Consider the following 14,938-nt stretch of genomic DNA (forward strand, 5'->3'; position numbering starts at 1 on the left):
ACACTAATATATATATATATATATATATATATATATATATATATATATATACTGTACATATATATATATATATATTATAATATATACATACATACATATATTTAAACACAAACAGTGGATATTTCTTTCTGTAAACATGTGAGCACTTAAAACTTGCATAATGCAGTACATAGAGTTTATATAATATTTGATCATTTAAATAAATAAACATAAACCATTACAAGTGACTTAATTTAAATATATCAATAATCTAATAAAATCAACTAAATACAGGTTCTATGATATTATATAAAAGGCAATTTTTAAGGGGATAAATACAATTGTAAAAGAAGAATCAGGACACTTATTACCAATTTAAGTGATGACGAAGTGACAATGAATCCTTACTAAAAAAATAGACATCTATGGTTTAAAGCACAATATTAATCAAAGAAGTTGATTTCAATCTTTTGTTTTTTTCTTCCCAACCTTGGAAAACCAGGAACTTTTTTTACCATTAACAAAGTGATCACAATCCGAGTCAAACAAAGCCGAGGATCTTAACTCACACAAGATCTGATTTCCATTTTTCCACAACGGCACTTGGAAATGCTGATAATAGGTGTCGATCACTGAGAATCCAAATAGGTTAATGGGGTTATGGAGTGTGTGTGTTCTGGATAAAGTGGTCGTTATGATAAGTGTTAAACAATCTGAATGCCATTTTATGGGTATATTGGGCATGTTTACACAATGTTTTCTTTTAAACTTTTAGTGGTCGCTCACAATACTCTACAAAATCATATCAAATTATTTATGTACATAAATCCCCTAGGACTTTAATGGTGAATTTTAAAGAAAAATCTTTAGATAGATTACATATGTCTGTCCTGCCCACTACTGAGGGACTATACAATGCTGCTAAATATAAGATTAATTAATCTAGACCATATATTGATAGATATATATATATATATATATATATATATATATATAAAAAGGTGTCTGTGGCCATTTCAGAGTGTATTGCACATGCCAGAATTATTCCAAATCACCTTACACACAAATATGTCAAAAAGGCCAGTGTACTTTACTTACCAACACCTTTTGTGTGTGTTGAATTTGATGTGTCCTTTTTATTGCTGAGATAAAGTACAAAACCTGTGGTTGGGAGGATTGTAATCACCAAAGCCATTGTTGTGCAAGCATCGTATCTGTGATTTTCTTGCTATCTGCTCAGATTTTATCTTAACTTTTCCCAGTGCAGAAATGTTAAAATTAGGATTGTGATCACTTAATACTTGAAAAAAAACAGACCAGGAGCCGTAAAAATGCAGATTAACGGTATTAAAAAGATTGGAATCAACACTTACAAAGAACTATTTGTGCTGTATTATATAACCAGTTTTCATTATTTATGTCATAGCATCTATTGATGCTTGGCTGTAAATAGCAAAAAGAAATAAAAATACAAATCCACATAATAATCATGAAAAAGTTCTGTGTGTATAAACTACTGAACTCAAGGTATTTATGATTACATTTTCATACAAAAAAAAACTTTTCCCCCAAACTCTGGACCAGATGAGAAGCGACAGAGCCCATAATAATCTGGGACTGTCTTAATACTGTGAGCACTGGGTTTGGACAATATCTTGCTGGGGTTTAGAAGGCATAGCCTAGGTCTGAACATACCAATGTTTTTGTCACCTAGAGAAAGGATAAATCATGGGACATGGAATTGTTTTGGTCAATTTTGAGATGATCAAGAATTCAATTCTACAATGACAATGTAGATCTGACCAATGTTAATAAACTTTCCAGCTGGAAGACAACCTATCCCAAAATGGCAAAACAAAAAAAAGCTTCCAAAACATATCAAAATTAACTTTTAAACAGCCAAAACATAAAAAAAAGTTTGCAGAGTTTCGTATAAAAAAAGTCTTAAATAGATAAAAAGAAAAAAATATCATTTATATGTAAGTGCTACACTCAAATACGTGTTTACCTAAATCTCATAGTAAATAGCTATACTTCTAACAATACAGATTTATTACACACCGTAAAACAATATGGTGTCTGCTAGTGGAGTTTACAATCTCTATTGTGTAGTTGCAATATTTAACCCTGTGTTTGCTGAAGAGGGGAGATCCCATGCCTCAAATTCTGTCCAGAACTATTAGATTTTAGTTGTACACCTGAACCACACTGTACTTCGTATTAAGAATTAAAAAAATATTTTATTTATGTGGTTTAACAACATCAGGTTGTGGATTACATATATGTGTTCATTTTAACCACTTTAGTTGCCAAGGCATAGCTTAAATCAAGCTTACTTTTTACTTTGTGCCAGACAGGCTTCACAGTGCTGACGAGATGTTCTAACATAATCCTGCCAGGGTGAAGAGATTTAGATCACTGGACCCTACATTCCAAGCTAAGTTAGAATGAATCTAAGGTAAAGGGTGAGCAATATGTTTTGTACCTGTGCTGGACACTCCAGCAATGTTACTGGGCTCACTGATGAGATCCTGCATGACGGCCAGAACCCGGAATTCATACCATGTGTCCTGAGGGAAACAAAAGCAGCAAAACCCGGTGATAGATCGTTTTATTAAAGCTTGAAACACTGGCAAATATTACTTAGGACAAATAACTAGTGGTAAAAGCAACAGTTTTTATAGATTACAATGTACATTTTTGTTTTTTTACAAGCATTTGATAACTTTCTATGGCTAAAAATATCAAAATTGAAGTGTGCATAGGTGCATTTTCCTTTTAAATAGAATCATTTTTGCAATATACTTCCATTGCAGAAATGCTTCTAGTAAAAAGAGAATTTTGCTCAATGAAAGCACATGGTAAAACGAAAGGTGCAAGCCAACGTAAAGGGACAAAGCGATCCCGGCAATGAATAAGAGAAGAAAGAGGCAGCACACTTTGAATCTGCAAAAAAGCGGATCTTTAATCCAGCATGGTTTGGAGAAAACACGAACACAAAACAATGGAGGAGATAGGGGGCGTGTCCTCTTTCTTCCCTTATTACTGTTTTTTTCAGCAAGTCCCCTGAAGGGACAGTTTTTGGCCCTGTCTGTGTTACTGTACAAGAGGTTTGCAGAGCTTCCAGATGTGCAGCCATTTGTTACGGCTCTGCTGGGATCAGACCTGTGTTTATATCTAAGGCTCCTCCTTGGAGTTTAAATCTTGTCCTTAAGGTTTTGCAACGGGCTCCGTTGGAGCCTATGCATGAAGTAGACATTAAATTGTTGTCTTGGAAGGTTCCTTTCTACTGGCTATTGCTTCTGCGTGCAGAGTATCTGTGATTGCTACCTTTCAATGCGTCCCTCCTTATCTGGCTTTTCATGCCGATAAGGCTGTTCTATGAACCAAGTTAGGTTTTCTTCCTAAGGTTGGGTCAATTTGCAACATCAATCAAGAGATTGTGGTTCCTTTCTTATGTCCTAATCCTTCTTTGTCGAAGGAACGTTTATAACGTATTTCTAGATGTGGTTTGTGCCTTGAAGATCTATCTTCTGGCCACGAAGGAATTTAGACAAACCTCTTTCTCTGTTTGTTCTCTTTTCCGGGAAGCGTAGGGGTCAGAGAGTCTATTCGACTTCCTTAACTTTTTGTCTGAGAAGTGTCAGCCGTTTAGCATAGAAATGAGCCGTAATCCTCCTCTGAGGATTACGGCTCATTCTACAAGAGCAGTGGTTTCCTCTTGGGCCTTCAAAAATGAGGCCTCTATGGATCAGATGTGTAAAGCGGCTACCTGGTTCTCCTTACATACTTTTTCCAAAATTTTACAAGTTTGAGGTTTTTGCTTCTGCTGAAGCAGCCTTCTGGAGGGCAAGACATGTTGAAGCTAGCTTGCAACGTCTCTGGTCTGTTAGAAATATTCTCATGTCTATGGAGACTATTATAATACCCAAGAATTCTACCCTGGTACTTGATACAAGAGAACTCTCTCTAGATTATCTGCCATTCATGGGATCGAAGAAGACAGAAGATATTCCAAATGGTCCACTCTTCAAAAAATTTCTTTAGCTAGACCAAACAAAAGGGCAATAAACTGGAAGTGCTGGTCCAGGAATGCAAACCTTAGGTACTGGAAGTGGTCTTTGAGGATTGGTACGAGAAGGGAGCATGCTTCAGATCTATCATGGTCATGAACTACCCTTCTCAAACGAGGGGAAGAATGGACCTTATTGTCTCCATTTTAAACGAGGGGACATTTAAAAAACTGCTTAAGCATTTTAGGTCCAGAATCGGACGGAAAGTTCCCTCCTTGTCAGGGACCACGAAAAGGTTTGAATAGTATCCCAAACCTCTCACTGCGAAAGGCACTGGGACAATAACTCCTAGAGGACAGATCCTATACACACCCCAGAAAGGCTTCCCTTCTTTCTGGTCAGGAAGACAAAAGGAATCTGCCCTTGGGTGGCTGAGACTTAAAACCTATCTTGTAACCCTGAGCTATGACCTCCTGGACCCATGGATCCTGCACGTCCCTTAACCAAGGGACCGCCCAGTCATGCCGACGTAGACTCTGCGGGCTTCTTGCTCTGCTTGGATTTATTACAGGACGGAGACGGCTTCCAAGAGCTCTTGGTTTGCTCTGGCTTAGCGGATGACTGCTGACATGGGCTTTATCAGAACAAAAAGAACGAGAATCGTCCCTTAGATTAGTTCATATACTCTTGCGGAAGGAGGGCACCCTTGCCCCCTGTGACCATGGAGATAATTTGAGTCCAGGCCTGGACCAGACAAAATCATTCCCTTAAAGGGAGGGAAGAAGCCTAGACTTAGAAGTCATATCTGCAGACCATGACTTGACCCGACGGGAAAAAGCTGAAGCCATAGCATTCAAGCGAATAAACTGCCTATTAGCAGCACAGATAAAAAAAATTAACATCCCTCAAGGCCGTAAATCTTTTCTGAGTAACGTCGAGGGGATACTCCACCCCAATCAAATCCTATAAGGAGTCACACCAGAAGGTAGTTTCTCCAGTAACCGTGGCAACAGCCGCCGCCGATTGAAACAAATATCCCGTATTTTGAAACATCTTTCTTAACAGAGTTTCCATCTTTTATCCCTGGGCTCTTCAAATGAAGAACTATCATCAAGCGGGATAGTAGCACGCTTAGCAAGGGTGAAGATAACGCCATACCATTTATGGGGAGAACCTCACAACTCTATTGAGAGTCCAGGACCGGGGACAATTTGTTAAAGGTAGAAGAGGGGGAAAAGAAATCCAATCCTGTCCCATTCATTCTTAATAATGTTCGTCATCTAACAGGAGCAGGGAAGGATAAGGTACCACCCTGTCCTCAAACTCTATCCAATTTAGGAATTAAAGGTTCATCAGGCAATTTGGCCTCTGGAACCTCTGAATTCGCCAAAAACGTCCTTTAGAAGAAAGTGCAAATTCCTAAACTAAAATCTGGTTCCTCCGCAGCCGGTTTAGAGGCAGCAGACTCCGACCCAGAATGTTCATACTCTGAAGTCTCAGAAAGAACTTCATACTCGGATAACCCTCAGTTAATTCCAATAAATTATCTGATGTACTCTGGGAAGGAGAGCAATATGTAACCTTTTGCTTGCGTTTAGCAGGGCGAGGTAAAGCATTAAAGGTCGCAGACACCGCCGTCTGAACTGCGCAGTAACGTCTGGTGAAAAAACGCCCCCTCCAGATGGAGGATCAGCAATGCTATTGGAAAACTGCATGTGTAGAGATATAAGAATGTAGGGTACGCACCTCACTGGACGACAACTCTTCAGAGGTGGACGGCTCTGTGGTATCAAACATGTTTGATATTATCACATTATCAAGGCATATGGAACATAATTGAGAGGGTGGAACTAAGGCCTCCTCACCATATAAACAGGAATTACTCATTAGGAATAGAGGGAGTGCCCTCTAAAGTAACAAAATCCTCCATCGCTAGTGCAATAACCGGAGAACTAGAGAAATAAAACATCTTAAAATGGCACCCTTATACCCTAATGGCTGGGGCACTCACCACCTCCTATGACCCAGACAGTACAGAGATTTATGACTCCTCTCTGATAGACACCCAGTCAAGAAAAAGGGAATGAATCACATGGTGCACACAGCAGGACCGTCCCTGCTATGAGAAAGCGCGCCAACTTGTAAGCTGCATGGCTCTCAAAGTGAAAGTGAAACCTGTATATTCCATAACAGCCTATGAGCCCATAACATCTCACACATAAAGCAGCATAAAATCAAATAAACATATAAGATTATTCCCCCCTGTTCAATAATCCCCCTAAGGAGATATTAACCCTTGATTATTTACAGATAAAAGGAGTCACACTGTGACCCTGTCTACTTGTGTTATCATACATGTATAAAATATGAAACAATCTTACCAGTATCTACGCCGTGGAACAGGAACACGGCCCTTCAAGTGTGACAGATAGTAGCATCGCTTCTGACATGGACTTGACTGAAGAAAGCAGGCAGCGAAACTCATCAATGCTGATTGCCTATGTAACTGTTAATATGAGTTGGGATGGTTTCGCAGAAAGACTCTCCCTGCATCTCCGGACTTTCATCCATGCTCTCATTGAGAGGCTGACAGGACTACTTAAAACTCCAGTCCCATCTCGAAGAGTACTACCCTCCATAAGAGACTACTCCGAAATATTCTAACACTTCTCTGCCAACCTCCTGTGATGAAAGGCAAAGAATGACTGGGGTTATGAGGAAGTGGGAGAGGTATTTAAGCCTTTGGCTGGGGTGTCTTTGCCTCCTCCTGGTGGCCAGGTTCAGTATTTCCCACAAGTAAGGAATGCAGCTGTGGACTCTTCCCATATTAAGATGGAAAAGGAAGATAGTTTACCTCAAATTTCCTAAGTATTAACACCCCACTGTAAAGAGACTAAGCAGCCAGTCAGGATGCTTGTCCCAGGACAAGCTAGAGAGTGTGCATCTGTTATGTGCAGGCACAGTCATCTTATTTTCCTATTCAGTTTAAGTAAGTTCTATGTAATCACAGCAAAGGCAAATAATTATCTCAGCACTGCTGATGCTAATTGGCTATTGTTTTTTTGTTTTTTTAACTTGCAGCTGGACAGCAGCTGACGTATAACTGTTTACACAGCACTTACTTGGGGTAAAATATCTTCCTTTACATAGAGATGCTCAGGTGATATTTTCTTGTCAGCTTTTTACAGTTATGCTGCATTACTTTCAAGTGACTTAGCATATGAGTAGTATGTCCCTTTAAAGGGACATGAAACCCACATTTTTTTTTCTTTGATGATTCAGAAAAAGCATGTGATTTTAAACAACTTTTCAATTTACTTTTATTATTTAATGTGCTTCCTTCTCTTGTTATCCTTTGCTGAAAGGTTTATCTAGGTAAGCTCAGGAGCAGCGAATAACCTAGGTTCTAGTTGCTGATTGGTGGCTGCATTTATATACCAATAGTCATTGGCTCACCCATGTGTTCAGTTAGAAACCAGTAGTGTATTGCTGCTCCTTTAACAAATTATACCAAGAGAATGAAGCAAATTTGATAATAGAAGTAAACTGGAAAGTTGTTTAAAATTCTATGTTTTACCTAAATAATGAAATATTTTTTGGGGTTTCATGTCCCTTAACGTAATTTGTCAAATTGACCAGTAGGTGGCGTCTTTTAACAACTAATAAGAGTGAAAGCCTGCATGTAAAAATGAGCTTTGTACTATACATGCATAAGGAAAGTGGCGGGAGTTTGGCGCGTTACGATATAGGTGAGCGCCTTACGATGATGTAGGCATTTATGCATTATGCTGAAATTTTTAAATTTGAAACATGTCGTTCTATCAGACACGCCCCTCTATAATAGGAGTTTTGATTTTGTAACAGCGTGTAGCAATTAGTGATGCTTTGAATCTGTAAGGTAAGAGAACACTGATTGGATAATTAAATATAAGATTTAACCAATTAGGGAATACTTACCTAAGAAGGTATAAAAAATAGTTGTTACCATTCTGTTTATACACTGCCTGATGAAGCAGTGCAATTAGCGTTGGGAAATGCGTTGCAGTAAAACGGTTTCGATTTTTTAGAGTTTATTAAATATTCTAGGATTAGTGATTTATATGCAAACTGTTCAGTTTGCTGAAATATTTTGGAGCTCTTTTATTGAGAACCTTATAACAGTATCCAGAAAACACTTGGAAATACCGGAGGTAGCTAGCTGGGGAGCTACTAATACACCCAGACTGCCTGATTTGCGCTGTTTCAAGTGCACAACCTTTGTAAGCATTTTCTATAGCGTGTATGCTGTGTGACCGGTGAATTAAAGGGACATTTCAGCCAAAATTTAAAATCCACATGGTTGCAAATAAAATTTAATATACACGTATTAGCAAAAATGCTTCTAATAAAAGCTATAGCTGTTTCAAAAGTGTATTTAAAGTTTGCACCGTACACCAACATTGTAAACAAAGTATTTGCTCCGAGAGCCTACGGTGCTGGTAGTGACTCAATTTGTTAATTGCTTACATGATACAAGTCCCACTTACTCTCTGAGCAGCTGCAGTATTTAACATGCTGGTGCACTGAGAATATCTAGCTATGCCTCACATGCACGTGCAGAGACAAATGTGAACACATAGGGGCCGACTTAACAAATGGCAGGTGGACATGATTCGATATCTGACATCGCTAAATGTTGACAGTAAACGCTGACAGCATTTAACATTCTGGTGAAATGCTTGTGCAATGCCGCCCCCTGCACATTCACAGCCAATCGTCCGCTAGCAGGGGGTTTCAATAATCCCGATCGTATCTGATCGGAATGATTACAGTCCGCCACCTCAGAAGTGACAGAGAAGTTAAGGAGCAGCGGTCTTACGAACCCCCTAAAACATAGAAGCATTTTTGCCAATACCTGTATATTGCAAATATGTTTCAATTCAAATATTTAATTAATCTATGTTTAGACTGGACTATGAGAAAAAGGAGGAGGTGGTATGCTCAAATAAAAAGTGTGTTTATTATTCCATAATTAAAAGGTAAATTCCATGGAGAAACAAAGGTGAGATGAGCGTAGCACCACAGGCTTTCGTTTCCTTTAGACCGGAATATCCCTTTAATTAGAATAGAGATATTGTGCCATTGGAGCACCTTCTTATTTTTGTATCACAGTGATTCTTTGGGAGAGCTGACCGAGGCATTTGATTCAGAAGACTATGAGCAGTAGCCTTGAAGATTTAGTGGCACATTTGTTGTTTGGACTAATTCTATATAGGAAATTGTTAGTGGTGACTTTTTGTTTTGATATCTCAAGGCCAAGTGCAGCACGGTCTAGACATTACCCTTACTAGCTCCCTATTGGTGAGTTGGAGTAGACTGACAGTATAGCAAGTCCATACAGATTGTACATGTGCCACCTGACCAGTACTCCGAAAGAGGATACGGAGCCCAACATTACATTGGAGCTGCAAAGTAGCGACAATCATCCCGGCAGAAGGTTTCCCTTTGTGGAGGCGGCCCATGTCTGATGACCTGAGGTTTCTCATGTAATTTAACTCACTGTGTAGTTATGTAAAATAAAATGCAGCGCACAGACATGTATGAGGGCAGTCCATAGCCTGCTTTGGGTACTCCTTGCACCTGAACACTTTGGGGTACTGAATGTGTATGTGATTTGTTTAAATTATTCCCTCTAATCCCGGATCAATTGACATTCCATAGTTGTTTATATGAAGACTTAATTTGTGCCGTACAAACCATTGCTGACAATCAGAGAAGGCGTGGTGTTGTGAGTGCTGCCCTCACAGCATATGTGCGTATGCAGCAGAAAAACAATTACTTTTACTAGATGCATTTTTGCTAATGGATGTTTATTCCAAAATGCTTCTATTTAAAAATGAAATGCACATATGCACCTTTCAATTTTGACCTTTACATCTCTTTAATATAATTTGCAGTATATGATGTTTTTTTTCATTATTGGGCCACTGTAAAGTAAATATGACACACTGTAATTTGTTAGCGCTTGTCATTTTAGCACTACCAACCTAGCAAGTATATGGGCTAGATTACAAGTAGTGTGCTAACATTATTGCAGGCACAATATTGAAAGTAAATGTGACTGCACAAGCGCAATCTAAATTTGCACGAGTCTGTTTAGCATGAATGAAGACCTTGCATAAGGGGTTAGGGCATAAATACATTAAAAAAACAGTTACTTACAATCATATTTACACACTATCTACTAAAAAAAGTTAATGTAAATATACAGACATATATACACATATAAACACATAAATACATATGTACACACATATATATATATATATATATATATATATATATATATATATATATATACACACACATACACACGCACATATAAACACATAAATACATATGTACACACATATAGACACATAAATACATATGTACAGATATATACTGTATATATATATATATATATATATATATATATATATATATATATATATATATATATATATATATATATCAGTGCATTGGAGTCCTTTGCAGTTCAGTAGATTAAAACATGTAAAAACATATTAATGCAATATTCATATTTTAGTGTTATACTGTGTATTTACTGTAAATATTTCTCATTCCAATGTTCTACACATATCAGAATATGTTCTATGTATTTATAAATAGATATTGCTATATATATATATATATATATACAGGGAGTGCAGAATTATTAGGCAAGTTGTATTTTTGAGGATTAATTTTATTATTGAACAACAACCATGTTCTCAATGAACCCAAAAAACTCATTAATATCAAAGCTGAATAGTTTTGGAAGTAGTTTTTAGTTTGTTTTTAGTTATAGCTATTTTAGGGGGATATCTGTGTGTGCAGGTGACTATTACTGTGCATAATTATTAGGCAACTTAACAAAAAATAAATATATACCCATTTCAATTATTTATTTTTACCAGTGAAACCAATATAACATCTCAACATTCACAAATATACATTTCTGACATTCAAAAACAAAACAAAAACAAATCAGTGACCAATATAGCCACCTTTCTTTGCAAGGACACTCAAAAGCCTGCCATCCATGGATTCTGTCAGTGTTTTGATCTGTTCACCATCAACATTGCGTGCAGCAGCAACCACAGCCTCCCAGACACTGTTCAGAGAGGTGTACTGTTTTCCCTCCTTGTAAATCTCACATTTGATGATGGACCACAGGTTCTCAATGGGGTTCAGATCAGGTGAACAAGGAGGCCATGTCATTAGATTTTCTTCTTTTATACCCTTTCTTGCCAGCCACGCTGTGGAGTACTTGGACGCGTGTGATGGAACATTGTCCTGCATGAAAATCATGTTTTTCTTGAAGGATGCAGAATTCTTCCTGTACCACTGCTTGAAGAAGGTGTCTTCCAGAAACAGGCAGTAGGACTGGGAGTTGAGCTTGACTCCATCCTCAACCCGAAAAGGCCCCACAAGCTCATCTTTGATGATACCAGCCCAAACCAGTACTCCACCTCCACCTTGCTGGCGTCTGAGTCAGACTGGAGCTCTCTGCCCTTTCCCAATCCAGCCACGGGCCCATCCATCTGGCCCATCAAGACTCACTCTCATTTCATCAGTCCATAAAACCTTAGAAAAATCAGTCTTGAGATATTTCTTGGCCCAGTCTTGACGTTTCAGCTTGTGTGTCTTGTTCAGTGGTGGTCGTCTTTCAGCCTTTCTTACCTTGGCCATGTCTCTGAGTATTGCACACTTTGTGCTTTTGGGCACTCCAGTGATGTTGCAGCTCTGAAATATGGCCAAACTGGTGGCAAGTGGCATCTTGGCAGCTGCACGCTTGACTTTTCTCAGTTCATGGGCAGTTATTTTGCGCCTTGATTTTTCCACACGCTTCTTGCGACCCTGTTGACTATTTTGAATGAAACGCTTGATTGTTCGATGATCATGCTTCAGAAGCTTTGCAATATTAAGAGTGCTGCATCCCTCTGCATAATAATTATGCACACCTGATATAGGGTGTTGATGTCATTAGACCACACCCCTTCTCATTACAGAGATGCACATCACCTAATATGCTTAATTGGTAGTAGGCTTTCGAGCCTATACAGCTTGGAGTAAGACAACATGCATAAAGAGGATGATGTGGTCAAAATACTCATTTGCCTAATAATTCTGCACTCCCTGTATATATATATATATATATATATATATATATATATATATATATATATATATATATATATATATATATGTATATATCTATACCTATATATAATCATGTATATATATATATATATATATATATATATATATATATATAGAGAGAGAGAGAGAGAGAGAGAGAGAGGTATAAAACAGAATTTATGCTTACCTGATAAATTACTTTCTCCAACGGTGTGTCTGGTCCACGGCGTCATCCTTACTTGTGGGAATATCTCTTCCCCAACAGGAAATGGCAAAGAGTCCCAGCAAAGCTGGCCATATAGTCCCTCCTAGGCTCCGCCCACCCCAGTCATTCCACCGACGGACAGGAGGAAAAAATAGGAGAAACCATAGGGTGTCGTGGTGACTGTAGTTAAAGAAAATAATTCATCGGACCTGATTAAAAAACCAGGGCGGGCCGTGGACCGGACACACCGTTGGAGAAAGTAATTTATCAGGTAAGCATAAATTCTGTTTTCTCCAACATTGGTGTGTCCGGTCCACGGCGTCATCCTTACTTGTGGGAACCAATACCAAAGCTTTAGGACACGGATGAAGGGAGGGAGCAAATCAGGTCACCTAAACGGAAGGCACCACGGCTTGCAAAACCTTTCTCCCAAAAATAGCCTCCGAAGAAGCAAAAGTATCAAATTTGTAAAATTTGGCAAAAGTGTGCAGTGAAGACCAAGTCGCTGCCTTACATATCTGATCAACAGAAGCCTCGTTCTTGAAGGCCCATGTGGAAGCTACAGCCCTAGTGGAGTGAGCTGTGATTCTTTCAGGAGGCTGCCGTCCGGCAGTCTCATAAGCCAATCGGATGATGCTTTTAAGCCAAAAGGAAAGAGAGGTAGAAGTTGCTTTTTGACCTCTCCTTTTACCAGAATAGACGACAAACAGAGAAGAAGTTTGTCTAAACTCTTTTGTAGCTTCTAAGTAGAACTTTAGAGCACGGACAACATCTAAATTGTGTAGCAAACGTTCCTTCTTTGAAACTGGATTCGGACACAAAGAAGGTACAACTATCTCCTGATTAATATTCTTGTTGGAAACAACCTTTGGTAGAAAACCAGGCTTAGTACGCAGAACAAACTTATCTGAATGGAACACCAGATAGGGTGGAGTACACTGTAGAGCAGATAACTCAGAAACTCTTCTAGCAGAAGAAATAGCAACCAAAAACAAAACTTTCCAAGATAACAACTTAATATCTATGGAATGTAAAGGTTCAAACGGAACCCCTTGAAGATCTGAAAGAACTAGATTTAAACTCCAGGGAGGAGTCAAAGGTCTGTAAACAGGCTTGATCCTAACCAAAGCCTGAACAAATGCTTGAACATCTGGCACAACTGCCAGTCGTTTGTGTAGTAGGACAGATAAAGCAGAAATCTGTCCCTTTAGAGAACTCGCAGATAATCCTTTATCCAAACCTTCTTGTAGAAAGGAAAGAATCCTAGGAATCTTTATCTTATTCCATGGGAATCCCTTGGATTCACACCAGCAGATATATCTTTTCCATATTTTATGGTAAATCTTTCTAGTTACCGGTTTTCTGGCTTGAACCAGAGTATCTATCACGGAATCTGAAAACCCACGCTTTGATAGAATCAAGCGATCAATCTCCAAGCCGTCAGCTGGAGGGAGACCAGATTTGGATGTTCGAATGGACCCTGAACAAGAAGGTCCTGTCTCAAAGGTAGCTTCCATGGTGGAACCGATGACATATTCACCAGGTCTGCATACCAAGTCCTGCGTGGCCACGCAGGAGCTATCAAGATCACCGAGGCCCTCTCCTGTTTGATCCTGGCTACCAGCCTGGGAATGAGAGGAAACGGTGGAAACACATAAGCTAGGTTGAAGGTCCAAGGCGCTACTAGTGCATCCACTAGAGTCGCCTTGGGATCCCTGGATCTGGACCCGTAGCAAGGAACCTTGAAGTTCTGACGAGACGCCATCAGATCCATATCTGGAATGCCCCATAGTTGCGTCAACTGGGCAAAGATCTCCGGGTGGAGTTCCCACTCCCCCGGATGGAATGTCTGACAACTCAAATAATCCGCTTCCCAGTTTTCCACACCTGGGATGTGGATCGCAAATAGGTGGCAGGAGTGATTCTCCGCCCATTGTATTATTTTGGTCACTTCTTTCATCGCTAGGGAACTCCTTGTTCCCCCCTGATGATTGAGATACGCAACAGTCGTCATGTTGTCTGATTGGAATCTTATGAATCTGGCCTTTGCTAGCTGAGGCCAAGCCCTGAGAGCATTGAATATCGCTCTTAGTTCCAGAATGTTTATCGAGAGAAGAGACTCTTCCCGAGACCACAGTCCCTGAGTTTTCAGGGATTCCCAGACCGCGCCCCAGCCCACTAGGCTGGCATCGGTCGTGACGATGACCCACTCTGGACTGCGGAAGCTCATTCCCTTGGATAGGTGATCCTGGGTTAGCCACCAACGGAGTGAGTCTCTGGTCTTCTGATCTACTTGAATCACTGGAGACAAGTCTGTATAGTCCCCATTCCACTGTTTCAGCATGCACAGTTGTAATGGTCTTAGATGAATTCGCGCAAAAGGAACTATGTCCATTGCTACAACCATCAAACCTACTACTTCCATGCACTGAGCTACGGAAGGACGAGGAATAGAATGAAGAACTTGACAGGCGTTTAGAAGTTTTGACTTTCTGACTTCTGTCAAGAAAATCCTCATTTCTAAGGAATCTATTATTGTTCCTCTTGTCGACGGAGACAGGGAACTTTTTTCTATGTT

At 39.3% G+C, this 14,938-nt stretch overlaps 1 protein-coding gene across 1 annotated transcript in view; it reads right to left on the reverse strand.

Annotated features, from left to right (window-relative positions):
* Positions 1-14,938, reverse strand: part of IGSF9B (immunoglobulin superfamily member 9B) — a 257,520-nt gene that overhangs the window by 114,177 nt on the left and 128,405 nt on the right. Inside the window, exon 15 of the mRNA XM_053691163.1 lies at positions 2,465-2,549. Coding sequence (XP_053547138.1) covers positions 2,465-2,549 — 85 coding nt within the window. The remainder of the gene's footprint in view (positions 1-2,464; positions 2,550-14,938) is intronic.

The sequence above is a fragment of the Bombina bombina genome, chromosome 8, assembly GCF_027579735.1.
Source record: "Bombina bombina isolate aBomBom1 chromosome 8, aBomBom1.pri, whole genome shotgun sequence".
Lineage (NCBI taxonomy): Eukaryota > Metazoa > Chordata > Amphibia > Anura > Bombinatoridae > Bombina > Bombina bombina.